General features: G+C 61.0%; 1 protein-coding gene across 1 annotated transcript; it reads left to right on the forward strand.

Annotated features, from left to right (window-relative positions):
* The first annotated feature begins 12,635 nt into the window (after positions 1-12,635).
* Positions 12,636-17,969, forward strand: CRYBA2 (crystallin beta A2). Its single transcript, XM_080397893.1, has 4 exons — positions 12,636-13,193; positions 13,615-13,756; positions 14,797-14,939; positions 15,243-17,969. The coding sequence occupies exons 1-4, from the start codon at positions 13,033-13,035 to the stop codon at positions 15,388-15,390; spliced, it is 594 nt and encodes a 197-aa protein (XP_080254019.1). The 5' UTR covers positions 12,636-13,032; the 3' UTR covers positions 15,391-17,969.
* The last annotated feature ends 1,145 nt before the right edge of the window (positions 17,970-19,114 follow it).

A 19,114-nucleotide genomic window follows, 5' to 3' on the forward strand; every position in this document is an offset into this window, starting at 1 on the left:
CCTCATGGGACAGCAAGGCAGCACAACCCCTTGGCTGCTGCGAGAGGCTGTGCCTGCCTGTGCTGGGGCCAGCCTTGCCCAGTGCATGAACTGGGGCTTAGTCCCAGCCCTGCCTGCATGCCGGGGAAGAGCACATGCCGGTAGCTGCTCTGGAGATGCCAGGCCAGGTGGAAGATGTTCCCTGGGATAGTTGCCTGGTTCAGGGTACTCTGCAAGCTTGAGACCTGCTTTTCTCCCGTTTTCTGTAGGACAGCCCTACAAGGGCAGTCTTTGCTGTCATTGTGTGCATGGTGCAGCCCTGCCCTTGCAGAAGAGAAAGGATTTTGACACAGTACATAGGCCTGGAGATGTCTGCAGGAACTACAGTGGCCCCATTGTGGTGTTTGGGGTTTTTCTGGCTTCTCCAGAAGGAGGGGCAGCCAGGCAGCTTACACCAGGAGTTGCTGCCCCTCTCATCCCAGCTGGGAGAGGTGAGAGTCCTGCCCAGTGCATTTCCCACATCAGGAAAGGAGAAGTGTGCAAGCCCAAATGAAATGGCCTGCATAGCGTCAAATAGAGGAGGAATATCACATTGCTTCTTAGCACCACAACCCAGGGCAACAGTGGTTCTGCCTTTCCTTTGCTGGCAGAACTACTGGAAAAGAGGATCAGAATGGCCAAAGACAGCAGGTTGGCATCACTCCAGCTCCTCCCTGTGCCAGGCTTGGGGGACCCCAGCCTGCAGAGGCAGCAGCAGGCAGGAGAGTTGGAACCTGCCTTTCGAAGTCCTGACCCTGAGAGGGCCAAATCTCCAAGGAAGAAGACTTGGGTGGCAATGGCTGTTAAGAATCTGCCGCTATCTACTTACATTTGGGAATCCATTTACTGCAACCTGTAAGTACACTCCAGCTCTGGAGAGAGTGATGGTGGTGGTTTCTAAAGCATTCCCAGGACCATGACACCTGCAGGTATCTGCTGTGGGAGTTAAGGCAGCGTTACCCGCTTTCCCACCCACAAACACACCCATCTACACAAACGAACAGGCCAGTGCACTTGCACAAAGGAGCTTCTCCTGGCACCGCAGCTGCACTTCATGCTCTGTTATCCAGGGAGCTGTGGGTGCCAGAGTAACCCGGAGAGATAGCCCAGCTCCTGCTGGCTCCAGCTGAGATCAGCTGAGGACTGTCAGGGCTGAGTACTGCGGCTCGGTGCTGTGGGAGCCTGTCTTAATTTCTCCTGGCCCCCATGGGCTCTGCATGCTGCCCCCAGAGCGACCATGGAGGTATCTGCACCAGTTACCCTGCTGGGTAGTGACACAGCCAGGATGCAGGAGAGTGCTGGGACTCTGGGATGCAGTGACCCCACAGGAGGTGTGTGCACATGAAGTGAAACACATCCTGTTCTTGCGGCTGCCTTAGGACAGCTGGCTCCTGGCCCGTGTGGCCATGCTGGGAATGGTCCCAAAAAGAGCAAGCAGTGGTGGTTTTGTCGAGCTCTGTTTTGCTGCCTGGCTCAGAGGTTGGTGGGCTCCTCTAAACAAAGTGTGCATTGCCTTGGTGTACCCAGGGCGGGTTCAGCATGAGCAAGGGCATTGGGGTGAGGGTAAGGGAGTCCTTGCCATCACTGGCACTCAGCATCAGGCTGCTTGGGGTAGGCATAAGCTTTGCTTTCCTGCCCTGGGACCTTACCACTCCCTCACCTTTCAGACAGCCCAAAGCATTGCAAGCAAGCAGCCCCCACCCCTGAGCTGCCCAGGCAGGATACCCCCACACCTGCCTCCCCTGGCCCCCCGCTCTCCCCTCACCCCCAGCTGCAAAGTGAGCCAGGCAGGTGGGTGGAAAAGTGACAGCTGGTGTTGTTCCAGTGCAGGTTAATGAATGTCTCCTCCTACACCACCACCACCACCACCACCACCACTACCCCCCCTCTCCACACCCCAGCACCCAGGCTCCTGGCTCCTATCAGCCCATCAGGCTCCCATTATCAAAGGCAGCCCTGGAGAGTTTGCATAGAGACCTGCTCTGCCTCTAATCTAGGTGGGCTAATCGCCTCCCTTGCCCAGCCTGCCTTCCCTGGGTCAATATTTGCTCTGAGCAAACACAGAGCTGTGACAGGTGTGCTGGGGAGAAGGCTCGCCGCCGCCAGCCCAGCCCTCTCGCCTGTCTCTGCTCAGTCACATCTCTCCGGCCCCCCGATCACCGGCCAGCCAGCGCTATTTTTATCAGGGCTATAAAAGCCCCATCCAGCCAGCGTCACCCTCATTTTCTGCTCGTGAGCCAGCGGGGGAAGGTGAAGCTGCTCACCTGCCAGCTGCCAGCGTGTCACCGGAGCCAGGTGAGCTGCTGTAGCCCAGCACACCTGGGCCAGGGTCCTGCCAGCCTGGCGGGGAGCAGGGTGCTGGGCTTGGAGAACGCTCTGGGGACTCCTGTGGGACAAGCACTGGGAGTCCAGTAGCACCCCTGAACTCCTGGGAGGGAAGGGGATGGGCTTGGAGGACACTGTCCTGGCTGTTCACTCCCTTAACTCTTCCCTTCTCTCTCACATGCATTTTCCAATTCTTTCTGTTCCCCTCCTCCATTTACTTCCTTCCTTCCTTCCCGGTTTTTCTACCTTGCCATGCCAGTTTAACCCGCCTCTGCTCTGTTTGGCTTTCCCAGGCAGCAGGTGTCAAGCATCCACCTTCCGGACTTTACCCCCGGAGGAGCTGGTTCACAGCAGCGGGTGCAGCAAGGACAGCGGCTCCCAGCCTGGAGGGACCTGGCTCAGGAGGAAGGACGGGGAAGGGGCTGCCGACAGTCCACAACAGAGCACCCCTCCAGCCCACACCATCCAAGCCGGAGCAACTCTGCACTTGCCTGGCGTCGAGCCCCACGTGCAAGACCTGACCTGAACGTTTTGTTCGTTCGGCTCGCGTTAGGCAGGTCCAGCCCATCTGCAAGCATGCGGCTGGCACGCAGATGCGCCACATCACCCGCACACCATTGCCGCATGTCCTGTGTACCTGTCACCTGCAGCTCACATAGGAAGCGCACGCTTGCTTGCAACTCAGGCAGGACACGCAAGCTGGTTTGCAGCACGTGTGCCAGGATCGACATGCAGCCCGTGTGCGAAGTGCACAAGGGACATGCACAACATGCAATCTTCACCTACACATGCATGCAGCATATGACCTGTGTGTGGCGGCACATGCATGAAGTGATGGACAGGCAGTGCACACAGGCAATGCAATCCACATGCAGCATGCATGAACGCCGTGGGACCTGCACATGTGTGGGACATGGGACCCACGTGGCATTGGTACACATGGCATTTCTGACATGGTTTTGCAGGCTGTGATGTGCGGGACCCCTATCCATATGCCCACGGCATGACGGGCACGTGTAACACACAAGGCACATGCATCCCATCTGCATGTCTGACCACTGCCTGTGGCAGCCTGCCGGGGAAGGGCAGCCTGGCCCTTGCACCCCGGCAGTGCTGCAGAGCCGGGGCAGGTGTGGGGATCCCTGGCAGCGCTGCCCTGCCCTGGCACAGAGCTGGCCCAGGGTGGAGCTCACCGGGCTCTGCCAAATGCACAGGTAGGTCTCAATGGTCTGCTGGCACCAAGGGAGCTTTAGCTGCTGACACAGGGCAGGCAGTGGGGAGGGAGGGCAGAAGCAGGCAGGGGGGAGCAGGGCAGAGGATGGGGGGATGTCACATCCTTTCCTACACACCTCTGACCCGGTTCAGTCCCAGCAGCCGCACTTCCCAGCCCTTACAGAATCCATCTGCTTGTGCACTGGGCTGCCTGGGTGTCGCCTGCTGCAAACCCTCACCCTGCAGGCCAGGTACCAGCTCCTGGTGGCAGTCCCTCTGCCTATGCTTGCTGTGGAAAGGTATGAGGGGTGGCTCTGGCAAGCCAGCAGGTCCCTTTCAGGACTGTCCTGCCCACTGCCTGCCCTGCTCTCAAAGCACAGTGCAGTGCTTGACCTGGATTCCTGTCCCATCTTGTGTCCTGTCCTGTCCTGTCCCTCCACAGCCAGCACAGCGACATTCAGAGCCTGGGGCTGCTCCTAGTGCCTTGGAGACAGAAGGGAGTCCTGGAGATGTGGGAGATGGGACAGCAATGGATCTGCTTTCCTCTCCCCCCGAGATGTTGTTTGGGAGTGGAAAGAACCCTGTTCTTCCCTGCCTGGCTATGCCTGGCTGTCTGCGATTTCTCTGAGTTCTGAGCACACTCCTGCCAAGCCCCAGGGCATAGGCACTTCTCTTGTAGCACAGGATCCAGCTCTGGCTGTGCCATGCTCAGGGATGCTCTGAGTTTACAGGTGGGTCCTGAACCCTTCTTGCAGCCTTTCTGCAAACGCTGTGAAGGCTGAGCCCAGCCCTGCAGTGTGGATGGAGGAAAGGCTGCAGGCAAAGGAGCCCAGGAGTGTGCCAAGGGACAGGATGATTCCTGCTGCTTTTCCTCGCCCCGATCTGATCCATGCATAGCAGCCCCTGCCCTGGAGCAGGAGAGCCCTGTTCCTTCCCTGGAGTGCTCCTGCAACAGATGGAGATAAGGTACCTCCTGGGCTCCCTGCCTAGGCAGATGCTCAAAGAGTTTCCAACAGGTGGTGTGGGAAAGCATCAAAATCAAATTGCATTTCCAGGGTGCTGAGCTCACCGCATCTCTTCAGAGCCAAGTGCACATCCTAGCCTGGGAACAGCCACCAGCTGGTGCAGTGACACCCCATCACAGTGGCCACAGGCCCCTTTGGGCCATGTCACCAGGCTCTGTCTCCTGCCACCAAGCCTGGCAAAGTTGAAAGGCCAAGAAAGCACAACACATCCCCCCGATACGCACCCCACCCTCCTGCAGGTGCCCTGCTTAGGCTGGGATCAAACACAGCATGATTAATAACGCTGAGTAAAGCCAGACCCTGCTGCTCGTGCTGCTCCAGCCGCCACACGTGCGTCCCTGCGGGGGCAGAGCCCAGCAGAGATGGTATCTGGCACAGCAGGGCTGTGGAGATGCTGCCTTACTGCCTTGCTCTCCCTCAGTGACTCCACACACTGCTGAGCTGCTTTGTGCCCTGGCACAACCTGGCTCCCTGTGGGACCCATGTTGCACCTTGTAGATGGCCCAGATGCTCCAGAAGAGCATTATTTTGGCTTTTCATGGTATCTGGGCAGCAGCCAGGAAGCCATACCCTGTGCTGGCACCAGCAGGAGGTCTGTGCACAGGACAGCATGTGTCCCAGCAGGAAAAGGGGACAGCCACAAGCAGCAGCACTAGAAATTGCTTTCCCTGCCATCTTGCCAGCCTGCTCTCCCTGCCCCGGTTCTTCTAGCCCAGTGGCACTGGCAGGCTGTGAACACTGTTCAAAGCTGGGGGTGGCCCCAGGAAGCCAGGTTGCCCTACAAGCTGTGTTGGCTGGGGACTGCCCCTCTGGCAGGGTTGGCACCCAAGAGTGAGCTGATCCCCAAGCCAGGCAGAGCCCAGGGCTTTAAACACCCATGTCTCCCACATAGGAGCCAGAACTGGTGCCAAGGGCTGTGCCAAGCTGGCAGGGGATGACGGCGCGAGGGGGTGCTGCTGCCTGTGCTGCGTGGTGCTGGCTCCCCACCCCTGGGCCCTGCACGGACATTTGCATGGCTTTGGGACTTGGGGACCTGGGCTGGGGATTTGCATGATGCAGCTCTGCACAGAGAGGCTTTGTATGGGGAGGGCAGGGTGCAGGAGGAGCGCTGGGGAGGCATGAGCAACCCAGGTCTGCATTTGCATATAGGTGTAGTTTCATACAGGTGTGTATATGCATACATGCATGTGTGTGTATTTGCATATGTGTTTTCATGTGTGTGCATTTGTGTGCATGGCTGTGTACGTGTGTGCGTGTGCCCTCCCTGGGTCAAGCAGGCAGTGCAGAGCTGGTACATCCCGTTGTTGCATTCACTTCCCTGTGCGTGTGTGTGTGCTCCTGCGGAGGTGAATGTGTGTCACTGGCCATACCCTTGCCACACTCGCTGCTCTGTGTCCTGGTGTGCGTGTTGAATAAAGGTGTGTGTGTGAGCAGAGGCATGCACTGTCACCACTGCTGGGTGCCACCACTGCCTGCGTGTTGGGCCCAGCCCCAGTGGGGTGTTGGGGTGTGCCATCCCAGGGCAGGCACTGCTCTGCCACAGGATGTGGCAGAGCCAGCTGGTGCCCTCTGCACCGTAGCATCCCAGGGGGATCAGCTCAGGCAGCTGCCGGTACACACAGGGCTGTGCGGGCACACCTAGACCCAGCTGTCTCCTGCCCAGCCTATTTGCTGTGGCTCTGGTGTGCCAGGAGGAGATGTCCAGGCTGAGCAGGGGCTCCCTGCCCCTGAAGGTCACTCGGTCCCAGCACCACTGTGGGTACCCAGCCAGCTTGCACAAGGAGACAGGCTGCTTGTGTCCCTTGGGCTGGGATAATGTTGGAGGTCAGGGTGTTGCTGAGCACCCTGTGGTTGTCTGCAGCCCCCCAGCCTGCTCCTGGCTAAGGCAAGGATTGGCGCAGGGAGCATAAGGGACTGTCCTAGCTGTGTGCTGGGGTCCTGAACTCCCCATTGAGACACTATCCCCAGGCAATGGGTCCATCTCACACTTTTGCCCCAACCTGGGCACCATAGAGAGAAGCAGCCTTCAGCCCAGCTGCCTCTGGGACAAGATTACTGCTATTTGGCAGGCAGAGTGGACGTGAGAGGTGGGTCCCAGGCATGAAGCTGCATCCTGCCATGGTGAAACAACAGGCAGCTCTGCCCACCCCCAGCCCATTCCCTGGCCATGGGGAGCATCAGGCATAGAGTGGGTAGAGCCTGGCATCCTCCCCCCTGCACCCACAGGCTACTGAGGTGGAGGGATGGGGTTTTGCACTACCCCAGGAACGGCCTCTGAACCCCCATAAGTGAAGGAGATAAGGGGGGGGCCTGCTGACAGACTCAAGGTGCTGGGGGAAAAACCCAGAGCGCTTGTACTAGTCCTGCATCTCGGAGTACATCAGACCCATCCTCCTACAGGGCCTCCAGGGAAGGAGTGAGCAATGGGAGTCCCCTCTCCCAGGCCAGCTGGTGGCCCCTTGAAACACATGGGCAGCATGCACAGGGGATGGATGTTGAGCAGGGTGCCAGGGCCGCTGCTCCTGACCCAGCTGTTGCTGGCTTTGGGAGCCTAGAGGCAGGATGTTCTGTTCTTGCTGCAGCACCTGGCTCAGCCCCCACCTGCGCTGCCTCCTCAGAGCTGCTGGAGGAGGGGAGCCACTGCTGCCAGGCTTTTCATCTGCCTCCTGGGTGAGCATCACCCTGGCTCAGGGCACCTGGCACTGTGAGGGTTGCCAACAGAGGAGTGAAGAAGCACTGGGGTGGAGTAGGACCTTGGCCAGATGCTGGCTGAGCTGGCATCCTCTGGCTGTGGGGCTGAGGGAGCTGGGGAGGGGAGGACCAAGGACCATCCCACCCCAGCCCTGTCCTTATACCCTGCACCCCCACGGCAACACTTTAGGTGCTATATGTAAAGCTGGGACCCAGGAAGCTGTGCTCAGCCCATGGTGCCCCTCCAAATATGATAGGATGTATTGAAGGAGATGTACCTGCAACTGCATCAAGCTGGGTGCGCGGCTGGACATCCCCCCTGCCTTCATCGCCACTCCCCTGGGATTCAACTGCACTGGGCACTCTGCGGGGACCAGTATATTCCTCCAGGACACTGTAGCTGTGGGGTGCCCTGGGGGTGTCAGGCTGGGGTTATTTGGGGCAACAGGCAGGAGGTCACAGGGACTGGCACCAGCAGGCTCCATTTCAGGTCAGGATCTGGACCCAAGGACCAGATACCACCTCCTCTGCCTTGGTCGCTGGCATCCCCATCTGGGTAGTGTACAACAGATGTGGGGAGGGACACCTGAAGCTGCAAGGGACCTGCTACTCTGGGTCCCTTTTTTGAACAGCCCAGATGGGTTTCGTCCCACTGTCTGCCCCATGCCAGGGCTGGGCCAGCCTGGGGATGCAGCAGTTGCCACCTGCTCACACACAGGCTGTAATCCACAGGCAGGAGGTGAGCAGCTGGCGGAGCCTTCCTGACCTTCAGGTGGGATTAGTCCCCATGGGAACAGTGGGGAGCAGGCAGGTGAGGCCACGGCTCCCCAGCAGCTCCTGAGGACTGAGCAAGGCTGGCAGAGCTGTGGGACTGAGCACACCCCCACACCGGCAGCAGCCTGCAGCCAGGGCCAGGCAGGGACCATGCAGGCAGGTCCTGGGTGGGTGGCAGGGGGTGAGAGTGTCCCTGGGAGTATCCTTGTCTTGGTGGGTCTTTGCGGGTGCCTCTCTGGAGCTGTGGGTGCCACAGGGCAGAGTGGGCACCCATGGTCCCACAGGAAGGGGGTGAGCAGCATGCCTGGGGGTGGCCAGGGTGCCAGTGGGGACAGTGCAGGGGCAGGTCTGGAGAGTCAATCGCAGTGGGGGTACTGGTGCCTGGCTGAGGGCCACAGGTGCATGGGGAGAGCGGAGGCTGGGGTGAGGAGTGCTGTGTGGAAGCCATCTCAGCAGGCTGTTGGCACGACCCAGTTGTGAGTAGGAATGTGTGGGTACCCCTTGTACTGCAAGTGGCTGCACCCTCCTCTGCGTCCTTTGCCCTTCTCCATCCATTAGTGATGGTACCCAGAGATCAATCAGCATCTGTGTCCCCAGTTCCCATCGGGGTTCCTCTCCCACTGCCTGCTCACCCTGAGGATTCATCCTGCTCTGGGTGCAACAGGAGCTGAGGCAGGTACCCACTGAGCTCTGCCCTGGGGGGAGCCCAAAGGCCTGAGACCTCTCCGGGCATGAAACAGCTGGTAGCCCACGGTGTGCGTGTGTGCCTGTGTGGGAGCTAATCCCAGCAACATCTGCCAGGCTGTTTGCAATCCCGGGAGTTTCCGGCTGTGGCCGGGTGCACAGGGGACACGTGCATGCGAGGTGGCTTTTGTGTGCCAGGGCTCCCTGTGCAAGGAGGCTTCTGTGGCGAGTATGTGCCTGCACACGTGTAGCCTCGGTGGCCAGCAAGGCCCCAGGAGGGGACAGGTGGTATTGCAGACCCCAGCGAGCCCCTCACCTCTAGGATATGGGGACCCAGCAGGTGCAAGTGGGTGTTTTGGCTGGGATATATGAATCCTGGTGTGTCCATATTCAGAGCAGCCCCGAAGTGAGATGCGTGGGGAGGGAAGGAGAGGGTTTGCATCCTTGCCGAGGAGGATGATTTCCCAGGGAAATGAGGCTGGGGGAGAAACGGGGAAAAAAAAGAGCAATGGGGCTGGGTGGGGGGAACAATACGCTGCCCCGATCTAATCAGCCAGACCCTGCAAATAAAAGCCACCTGTTTTGGCCCTGGCAGCAGGAAGCCATCCTCAGAACAAACAGAGCACCAGGCAACTAGGAGAAAGACAAACAGGGGCCGGCACCAGCTCCATCTGCTCCTGCTCAGCTCAGCCCCTGGACCTCCAGCCCCTTGGGGTGTGATGGTGCAGCCCCCAGTGGGGTTGGGGGCAAGGAGAGAGGGGCTAGAAAGGCTTGGGGAGGGTGGCCAGGGCTCATCCCACCACATCAGCCAGATGCAGGACTGCACACAGCTGTGCTAGCCTGGTCAGCTAGCCTCAGTACTCATAACAGCAGTGGGAAAGACAGCATGCTGCCATGAGCCCCAGATGTGTCCCAGATGTGGCATCAGCATCACAAAGCCTAGGCAGTGCCTGCCTCACCTCCCTTGGGGCTGCCTTTCAGCCTGCTCAGCTCCCCAGGCTGTGCACCGTCCCAGGACCAGCACCTGCACAAGGCACAGGGTGTAACCCCATGGCTGGAGGCCACGGCGGCATGGTGTGGGCTTGGCATGGAGCACCTGGGCACCCCTGTTCTCCCCCCACGCCCCAGGGCTGCCAGCCACCCACCTGCACTGTGCCTGGTGGCACGGAGAAACACGATCTGTTTTGCTAGCGCAGGAACAGGCTGAGCCGGGAGCGACGTGGGGCTCTTATTAAATTAGCCTATGCAGGAGGCCCTGGGCAAGCGCTAACCAGCTCCCAGAGCCAGTATTAGCAGCTGCCCTTGAGCAGAGTCACTGCCTGCCCCCACACCAGCCCCTCCTTGCCCGTCCTCAGCTGGACAGGTGTGGCTGGGGACTGGCAGGTGACAGCCACGGGGTTGCTGGCTGGTGACAGCGACAGCCTGGGCTCTGGGAGATGTCCTGGGAGGCCAGGCTGTGCATCCTGGGGTGCAGTGGGGAAGGCCCTTGTCACGGCCCTTTGTGGGTAACCCCCCCTCATCTACTGTTCCCAGACGTGGCTGTGCCTCCCACGTAGCTCCCCCAATGTGCCAAGCAGGGGGTGAGGTGTGGGACACACTGAGAAGTAAGGAGGGGGCACACCTTTCATCTGGGGGTGGGTGTCTCCCCTGTGCCCTCCCAATGCTTTTATCCCAGGGGTTGTATGGGGGTAGCTGAGCTGCCTGCGTGCCCCTCATGGCACACCACCAATGCCCCATAGATCTGGCAGCACACTATGCAGTGCCACGCACACCCCACACGCACACCCCATAACAGACTGCAGCCCTCCAGACTGCCCTCACACCTCACAGCACCCCAGCCGAACCTGTGCCCCATGGCTCTGCTCACGCAGCGCAGGCGAGGGGCAGCAGCGGGGGTGGGGGGGACGGACACGGGATGGGGGACGACGGGACGGGACAGGACCTTGCAGTGTGCTAGCTCCACATCTTGCCCTACCTTCTGCAAGGTGTTGGCTTCCCTAAGGGTGCCCAGACCTGTCCCCCAGCACTTTCAGGGATGTCCCCAGGCCACCGGGCTGCAACTCGGGGATCTGCTTACCCCCCCATGCATCCCCTTCCCTCGCCGGAGAGCAACCCCATCCTCTGCTCCCCCAGGCAGCCCCCGGAGTGTGCCCCCCCCCAGCCCCCCGCCACGGGCACCCAGGCCGTCGCAAGCTGCAGGTGGCTGCTCTTTAGGGCCACTGTGTCCCTCGGCTGGAGCCGGCCCCAACCGCTGCCAGGCTGCGCCCCCTGCTGGGCCCGGCCGGCACCGCGCAGCCCCGGGGCGGGGAGGGGGCGCTGCCCGGAGCGCTGCCGAGGGGCGTGTGGGTGGGACACACGACGAGGACCCGAGAGCCCCCAGCCCGTCCCTGCTGTCAGTCCTTAGTCCCCAGTTCTTGATGAGAACGGGACAGAGATGCCAGGCATCCTGACAACCCCCTCCCAGCTGCCCACACTGCACGCTCCATCACTGGCACTGCTGGGCTCTCCCGGGATGCTGACTCTGTGCTCAGGACCCCCAGGAGGGCTGGGGTTTTCTTGGGAATGTTTGGGGTGCTCTGTTCCAGCCCTGGCCCAGAGGCCAGGGTAGTTCCTGCCCAGCTGAAGGTGAGGAATGCCTGGCCTCACCGCATGCTACCCAGGGATGTTGCAAGAAATGCTGCTGCCAAGAAACCAAAGATCTCACAGCCCAGCAGGGCACTCTTCTTCCTCTCCAGCCTGTGTTGGCCTCATCCATCCCAGGTCCTGGTGGGAGTCACTGGGGATATATGCATGGCACGGTGCGGTCCCAGGCAGGGCTGGTCCTGCTGCCCAGGTGGAGGACACAGCTCTGCCCCCAAAGCTGATCCCTTGCTTGGCATCCCCTGCCTGAGCAGGTGTGCAGGGAGCACAGAGAGCCCTTTGCCAGGCCAGGGGACATGCCCAGGGCATTGCAAGCAAAGAGCATGTAACTGGGGTCCATCGGTGCCCAGTCTGGAGCCAACACAGAAACCCAGTGCAACACAGAAACAGTCTTGCACATCTCCCAGAGCATGGACGGACCAAGCTGTGGCTGTGCCAATACCTCCTCCACCCCTCTCACTCACCGCAACCTTCTCCCACCCCACATGGAGCCCTGCCCATGCAGACTGAGTCCCTGCCCTGCCCTGCCAGCTTGGGACGTGCAAGCAGAGCCTAGACAGAGGAGGGACCTGTGGTGGCAGAGCCCCAGGCGAGCCCAGCATCCCAGGGCGAGGACATCAGTGCCCCTCAGCTCCCAGCTGGCAAATCCCCGCTTCACCCTGGCACCTCCTTCCCACCAGCCTCAACCCTGGCAAAGGCTGTGGGTGCCCTGGGAAAGGCTGGGTCCCTAATCCCCGGGCCAAGCAGTGACATTGTCCAGGGGCAGAAAGGAAAGCGGCGCGTCAGGCCCTTTGCCCATTGTGCCCTGAGCCCCTGCACAAACACAGCCCAGCACTTTCATTGTCAGCCCCGAGGGGCACGGGGGGGCTGCTCTCGCCACACTGCCTAAGTGGAATGGACAGCCGGAGTCTGGGGTGGGTGCACACCCCGCTCCCCCCCCCCACCCCCTGCCTGCTGACACAGCGCCCTGCCCGCCTGCACCATCGGCACTTCGGCGCCCGCCTATAAAGGGCGAGGGGAAAAGCCGGCGCCGGCACCACCACCTTCGCCTCTGTGCCCTGCCGACCAAGTAAGTACCAGGCTGTGAGCCCCCAAGCCCCCCCACTGCACAGGCGCTGCCACGCTCCCTTCGACCCCCCACACCAAGCCCTCCCACCCAATGCACACTCTGGGGAAGGGGAAGCTGCTGGGTGCTGCATGGCACAGCAGGGGTACCCTGTGCAGGAAGGGGGGATGCTAGCACCCATTTTTGCAGGAGCTGGGCTGCTCCCCACACCCGTGTCTGAGTCGGGGTCACTGCCACCCCCCTGCACTGGGTACAATGCCACCACACCTGGCCGACCCCAGGAGCCATTGCCAAGGAGCTTGGGGGCAGAGAAACCGAGGCAGCCCTGGGTACACCACATAGAGAGATGGGGCATTGCAAGGGCCCCCTGCAACTTTAGGGGGTTACTGGATGGAGATCCCCCAGCACCAAGGGAAGGGGAATGGGAAGCATCCCCCATGCCAGCCTGGGAGGGCAAGGGTCTGGTGGCAAGGGATGTGTGAGGACAGCACCGACAGCACCCTAGGCTTGGTGGCAGGCAGTGGGGTGGATGGGGGCTGATGGTGGGCACCTGCCCGGGGTGATGCGTGGGGCTCTGCCAGCAGCCAAGCGACCCGCATGACCAGCAGTGAAGCCATGGACACGCTGGGGCAGTACAAGATCACGGTGTGGGAGGAGGAGAGCTTCCAGGGCAAGCGCTGCGAGTTCCTCATGGAGTGCCCCAGCATCATGGAGCGCGGCTTCCGCAAGATCCGCTCCATCAAGGTGGAGTCTGGCCCGTAAGTGCCCCGCCAGCCCCGCGGCCCCGTGGCACACCCCACTCTGGCAAACCCACTGCTTCCAGGGAACTGTCAGGAGCTGGTGGGGAGCCAGGACACCTGGGTCCTTCCTCTGCTCAGAGACAGCCTCATCATGCGACTTCCCTCTCTGCATTCCTTGCATAGTGCCTCAGTTTCCCCACCTGCATAGCAGGGAGATCCTGCCAAGCCCAGGCACGGGTCGGAGGCAAGTGAGGCCTTGGGGAGAGGGGTCCCACTCTCAGAAGGGATGTTTGCTGCTAGCAAGGACCCTGACCTCTGTGATAGTCCCACACCCTGCCAGGACGTCTCCATGCCCTGTGCGAGTGGGAGAAGCTGGCCCTGGGCTGAGCCTGGGGGCTGCACCATGCATCCCTGAGGGCTTTCCTCCTCTCCCCTCCAGCTGGGTGGGCTTCGAGTACCCCGAGTACCAGGGGCAGCAGTTTATCCTGGAGAAAGGTGACTACCCCCGGTGGGAGGCCTGGAGCGGGAACAGTGGATACCGGACCGAGCACCTCCTCTCCTTCCGGCCCGTCAAGTGCGCAGTGAGTGAAGGACACAGCACCGCGGTGCGCTGGGGGCAGGCAGAGCCTCCCCCCGGCAGCCTGGCACGAAGGGTGATGAGGGACAGACAGGAGGACAGTTACATGGGATGTAGAGTGGAGGGGTGAGGCATGAATGGAGGTGTCGTGGGTTGGAGGGGGTAGCTGCACACACTGGCTCCCACTTCCCTGCAAGGATCCTGGGATGCTTTTTAGGGCTAAAATTTAGCCTGAAACATCATCCCAGTTCCTTCTGCTTTGTGCATTGGAAAGCCACCTGCCCGGCTGGGGTCCCCAGGCGTTGTGCCCCTACCCGGGGATGGGATGAGCAGAGAGGAGCTGGCAGGACTGCAGGGATGCTTGGGGTGCAGTGTCTGTCCCCCTCCCACCTGGGGTACCCAAAGCCATGCCCAGGCAGATGCAGCCTCTATCGCTCCATCTGCAGAGACACTGGTGCTCGCAATAGCGGCACGTCTGTGCCTCTGAGCGGGGGGTCCCCCCCCAACTTTTAATAATCACCAGGCAGATATGCTTGGGCTTTAATAAAGGGGATGTGATAAGATCACTCCTTACTGGCAGGACTGCTCCTCGGTGCAGATAGATGCGTGTGGGGGCTGGGCACGGGGGACAGTGCCGCATCGCTCAGTGTCCCAGCAATTAACCCCTTGGTGCCTAGCACCCTGCAAAGCCCCACAGAGCTGGGGTGACTGCTCTCAGCAGCCTGCTTTGCCCTGCAACCCTCCCGCAGCCTCGAGGAGTGTGAGGATGCCGAGGGCAGGAGCCCGTTGGGTGCAGAGGATGTAGCCATTGTCACCTTCAGCAGCAGCTGACCACAAGGACAGGAAAGTCGCATCCTCCAGGCAGTCCTGGGATGCCCTGGTGAGGGGGTGCCAGGCTGAAGGACATCCTCATGCCTTATACCAAAGCTGGGCATGGTCCCAGGCCTCCCATGGTGCCCTGGTGCATGTCCCCCTGATGCTATATCCCCTATTCCTGCACAAGCCGCCCCATCCCCGCTGAGCCGCAATGCTCTCCTTCTGCAGAACCACAATGACAGCAAAGTCATCCTCTATGAGGCTGAGAACTTCCAGGGGCACAAGTTTGAGCTGAGCGACGACTACCCCTCACTGCAGGCCATGGGCTGGGGCAACAAGGAGGTGGCATCCATCAAAGTGAACGCTGGAGCGTGAGTCCCGCTGGCAAAAATGGGGGTGGTGGGGGCTGAGAGTAGGAGTTCAGCAAGTACCTCCCTTCTGCATAGCCCCAGAGATGGGGAAGGGGGACCTCAAAAAGGAGGAGTGCTTGCCTGCTCCACTTCCCTTGAAACTCCAAGTCATGGGGTGTTTTCTGTCCCTCCCCTCCCAGAGCAAGCAGAGGGATGGGATGGGATGGGAGGGGATGGGAGGGGATGGGAGGGGAGGGAAGCAGAGGGAGGGGAAGGGGAGGGGGATGTTTGGCCCATGGCTCTGAAGCAGAGGTCTGCCTGCAGATGGGTGGCATACCAGTACCCAGGATACAGGGGCTACCAGTACGTGCTGGAGCGGGACAGACAGAACGGCGAGTTCAAGAAGTACAATGAATACAGCAGCCAGGCCCACACCAACCAGATCCAATCCATCCGCCGTGTCCAGCACTGAGCAGGGGCAGGGCCACATGCCCCGCAGCCTCTGGGCTGCTGTGCAATAGACCTCTATCTGGTAGCAAATAAAGGCATTTGTCAAAAAAAAGGGTGCTCCTGCCTCTGCTCTACTCCTCGGGGGGCTGCCAGGCCTGGGGGACCCTCTGTGGGGTGGGAGGCAGTGTGCTTGCCCCAGCCCTGCTGCCCCCCAGCTTTCAGCAGCTGGAAAGGGTTTCCCCTTCCCCAGGTGGTTTTGGACCCATGGCCACCTCCACCCTGAGCTGAGCTCTCTGCACCCCACCTCTGGTCCATTCACAGCAAGTAGAGGGGATGCAGAACAGTTCCCACCACCGTGATGCTCCAGTTGGGGAAACAGGAACTTTTACTAGAAACTTACTGGCCTTACTGGGCAAAGAAGGGGCTGGAGCTGAGAGGTGGCATCCGGAGAGTTGTGCCCTGGGTCCTCCTCCCAGGCTTGGTGCTAGGGAAGGTGATTGCTACAAAGTCTGTGAACACGATGGCCCCTCTCTGTACTGGTTTGGAGGAGGGCGGGGGGGCCTGCCTGCTGTGGGCCTGGGGAGGAGGAGGAGCATTGGGGTCATTTGCAGGTGGGTGGGGGCTGCCACAACTGGGATGCCCACAGCTGGGGCAGTGCTGGGGGCACTAGCTTATAGAGGGAGCATGCAGGGTTTGTGTGGGTGTGCGAGGGACAGGGGCAAGAGGTCCTTGGGGTAGTGTCCTGCAGCTGTCAGGGGGCTCTGCTACCTGCTCCCAGCACCCTTAGGGTCTGTGTTCCCCCACCCCCAGCCTGGCCACGCCAGCACATCCGTGCCAGCATCCGGCTCCAGCTCAGCCGGGCACATGGGCAGCCCCACCCAGCCTCCTCCTCCTTCTCCAGCACCCTTTCCCGGCCTCTTCCTCCTCCTTTTCCATCCTGCTCTGGCACGCTGAGCCCTCCCAGGGCACAGGCCTCCAGTCCCGAGGTGGTCCCCACACCCAGGACATCCTCTATAAAGCCCACAGGACAGTGGAACAGCGCTGGGTGGCTTGGACACCTGGGTCCACGGATGCCCACTCTGCTACAAGCACTCCTGGCCTTGGAGCTGTGGGCGCCCCAGAACGGTGCTGGGAGACAGGGAGGGACTGGGCTGGGGGTTGGTGGGTGCACTGCATGCACCAAGGGCTGCACAGAGACCCCAGCCCTGGCATGTGTGTGTGTGCGTGTACATGTGTGCACTGCTCACATGAGCTTGCAGACAACATGTCCATGCACACCCTGCATGTTCCTGCTCCCTCTCCCCTTGCACCTCAACATGCACCTTGCAAAAGCCCCAGCACCTTGTGCATCCCTACCCCACAGGGTGTCCCAGCTGTGGAGTGCCCTCCAGCCCTCCCCTGTCCTCTCATGTCCCTGCTGGCCCCACCCCGCCACAGCCCCACGGCAGCCAGCCTCTCCCCCTGCACAAACACATTCCTGCACACTCGGCCGGGCTGCAGCCAGCCCAGGGCCACGTCAGCTCGGCTCCGCTCCATGCCACCGCCAGCACACAGGTGAAGTTGTCCTGGGCACCTGCGCATAGGGCTGTGTTTGGGGGGGGGGGGGAGGGGGCCGGGGGGAGCTGTGGGGGTCACAGCAAAATGTGGGGTCCTTATTGCTCCATCCTGGGGAGGGGAGAGAGCACTGTGCTGGGGGGCGGGGGGCAAACTGGCAGCTTGCAGCCAGAGGGACCTTCTGCGGCTGCCAGCTGGGTGCTCCACGTGTCCGGGCTCTATCCCCTGGAGCCCCACAGACCTGAAACCTCATCTTCCAAATCCTCCACAGACCAAAGCCCCATGCCCTGGCTCCCCCCTGGACATGAGCCCCTGTTCCTTGGATTCTGTGTGTACCTTGCCCCCCCGCCCCCATCCTATGGGCCTGCCCCAGCTCCCCCATGTACCTGGGGTCACATCATTCAGGTCCCCAAAGCTCCACATGGGCACCAGGCTCCCCGGCCCTGGGACCCCACACTCCCTGCCCCTCTGCGCCTTGCAGCCCCCAGCTCACCCAAAGTCCCCAGTCCCCTCACACCACACTGTAAGCATCCCCACGCACTGGCTTTCTCAGGGGCCCAGGAGTCCCTATTCCCAGTGCCACCCCCCACCATCTCCAGCTTCCACAGCCCTAACCCTGTTTCTCAGGCTGTTTCCAAACTGCTTCCCCCCGTCTGGACTGATGTGCTGTCCCTCAGCCCAGACCCCCTTCCTCCATGCTCTACACCATGCAGGTTTGCTGAGGGAAGATCCTGGTCACTGGGGCTGCTTGGGAGAGAGGGGCTCAGTGGGTCTGGCCCCCTCCTTACCTCACCCTGCTGCTGCCGGGGCTTGTTTTCTGTTGCCTGCGGTTTGTTCCAGGGACTCAGGCAGCGAAAGCAAGTCTGGGAGGCTGCAGAGCAGCTGCTGGGAAAGCTACACTTGGGGGGCTGGGGAGGAGGCGGGTGGGGGAGCAGCCAGGGCTGTTGGGCTGTACAGAGCTGGGACACCCACTGTGGACACTCACGCCTGGCCGAGCATTGCTCCCCATGGGCTGCAGCTTCTTATGCAGGGCACCTTTTGGCTGCAGTATAAATAATAACCATGGGTCTTGCATGGCCGTATCCTGGTTTCCATTGGATTCGTGTCTCATGATGACTATTTTCAAGAAATTCACTAAGTTCAGTGTGAGAGCTCATACTTTTACTGGACATCAATGAAACACTGCAGGAGATGTTGTGGGCTGATGGACAGCTTGGCTGTACGGTATTGGCCTCATGGAGCAGAGCTCATGCCCGCTGCTGGCACGCTGCCCGGCTGCCTCAAGTCATGGGGTGCTGGTGGAGGGTCTGCTCTTGGCCTGGGGTTCAGATCCTCTGCCGGCACCTGACAGCTGCATGTAGCAGCTGGAACCATGGGTGATGGGGGGAAAAACCTGGCCAGATGTGTCTTTTGGGAGCTGACATCACCCCAGATCCTTTCCCTGCTACAAGTTTCTCCCCAAATTGCCCTCCCATCTTCACAAAGCCCAGGGCTGCTCAGGACAAGCTTGTGGAGATGGGGCCATTCAGGTTTGGCTGGGTGTTGGGGGTCATCCAGCTTCTACAGGTTCTAATAAAGATGGGCAAGAGACTGGGACAGGGCTGGGGGACCCCATGGTGGTCACAGGCTTAATCGTCCCCAAGGCAGGGACTGTCCAGAAAGGCACAGAGAAGCCAGGGAGGTGGCAGACGCGTGGTATGTCTTGGTGCCACCAGCCATTAGAGATGCACTTACCCTGGATATCTGGGCACTGCAAAGGGATTCCATCACCAGTGTCCTGGAGCTGGAGGGACATTGTGGGGACCCAGCTGACCCACCCCAGGGCTCTGGCAAGTGCACGGGGACCCCAGAACTTCGCTGTGGAGCCCGGATTTGGAGAAGGGGCAGCCACAGAGCCCCATGGCTGGCTGCATGGGTGGCTTCAGAGGACAGAGGCAACCGGGACGATGCTGATGCTGTGCAGTGAGATGTAGAGGCCCCAGGTGATGCTGGCAGCAGAGGGACCGCTGTGCCCACCATCCGGCTGTGCAGGTCAGGGAGCGGGATGCTGCTGGTGGTGGTGGGAGGCCGGGCCCAGGCGGTCTCCAGGCAGTGTCCGAGCCCCGCTCCCAGCTGGGATGGCAGCGCCGTGTTTGCGAAGAGTTAAGGAGGCGGAAGAGGCAGGAAGCGGCCCGAGCAGCTCTCCATAGAAA

Source organism: Falco punctatus (assembly GCF_963210335.1).
Source record: "Falco punctatus genome assembly, chromosome: 8".
Taxonomy (NCBI): domain Eukaryota; kingdom Metazoa; phylum Chordata; class Aves; order Falconiformes; family Falconidae; genus Falco; species Falco punctatus.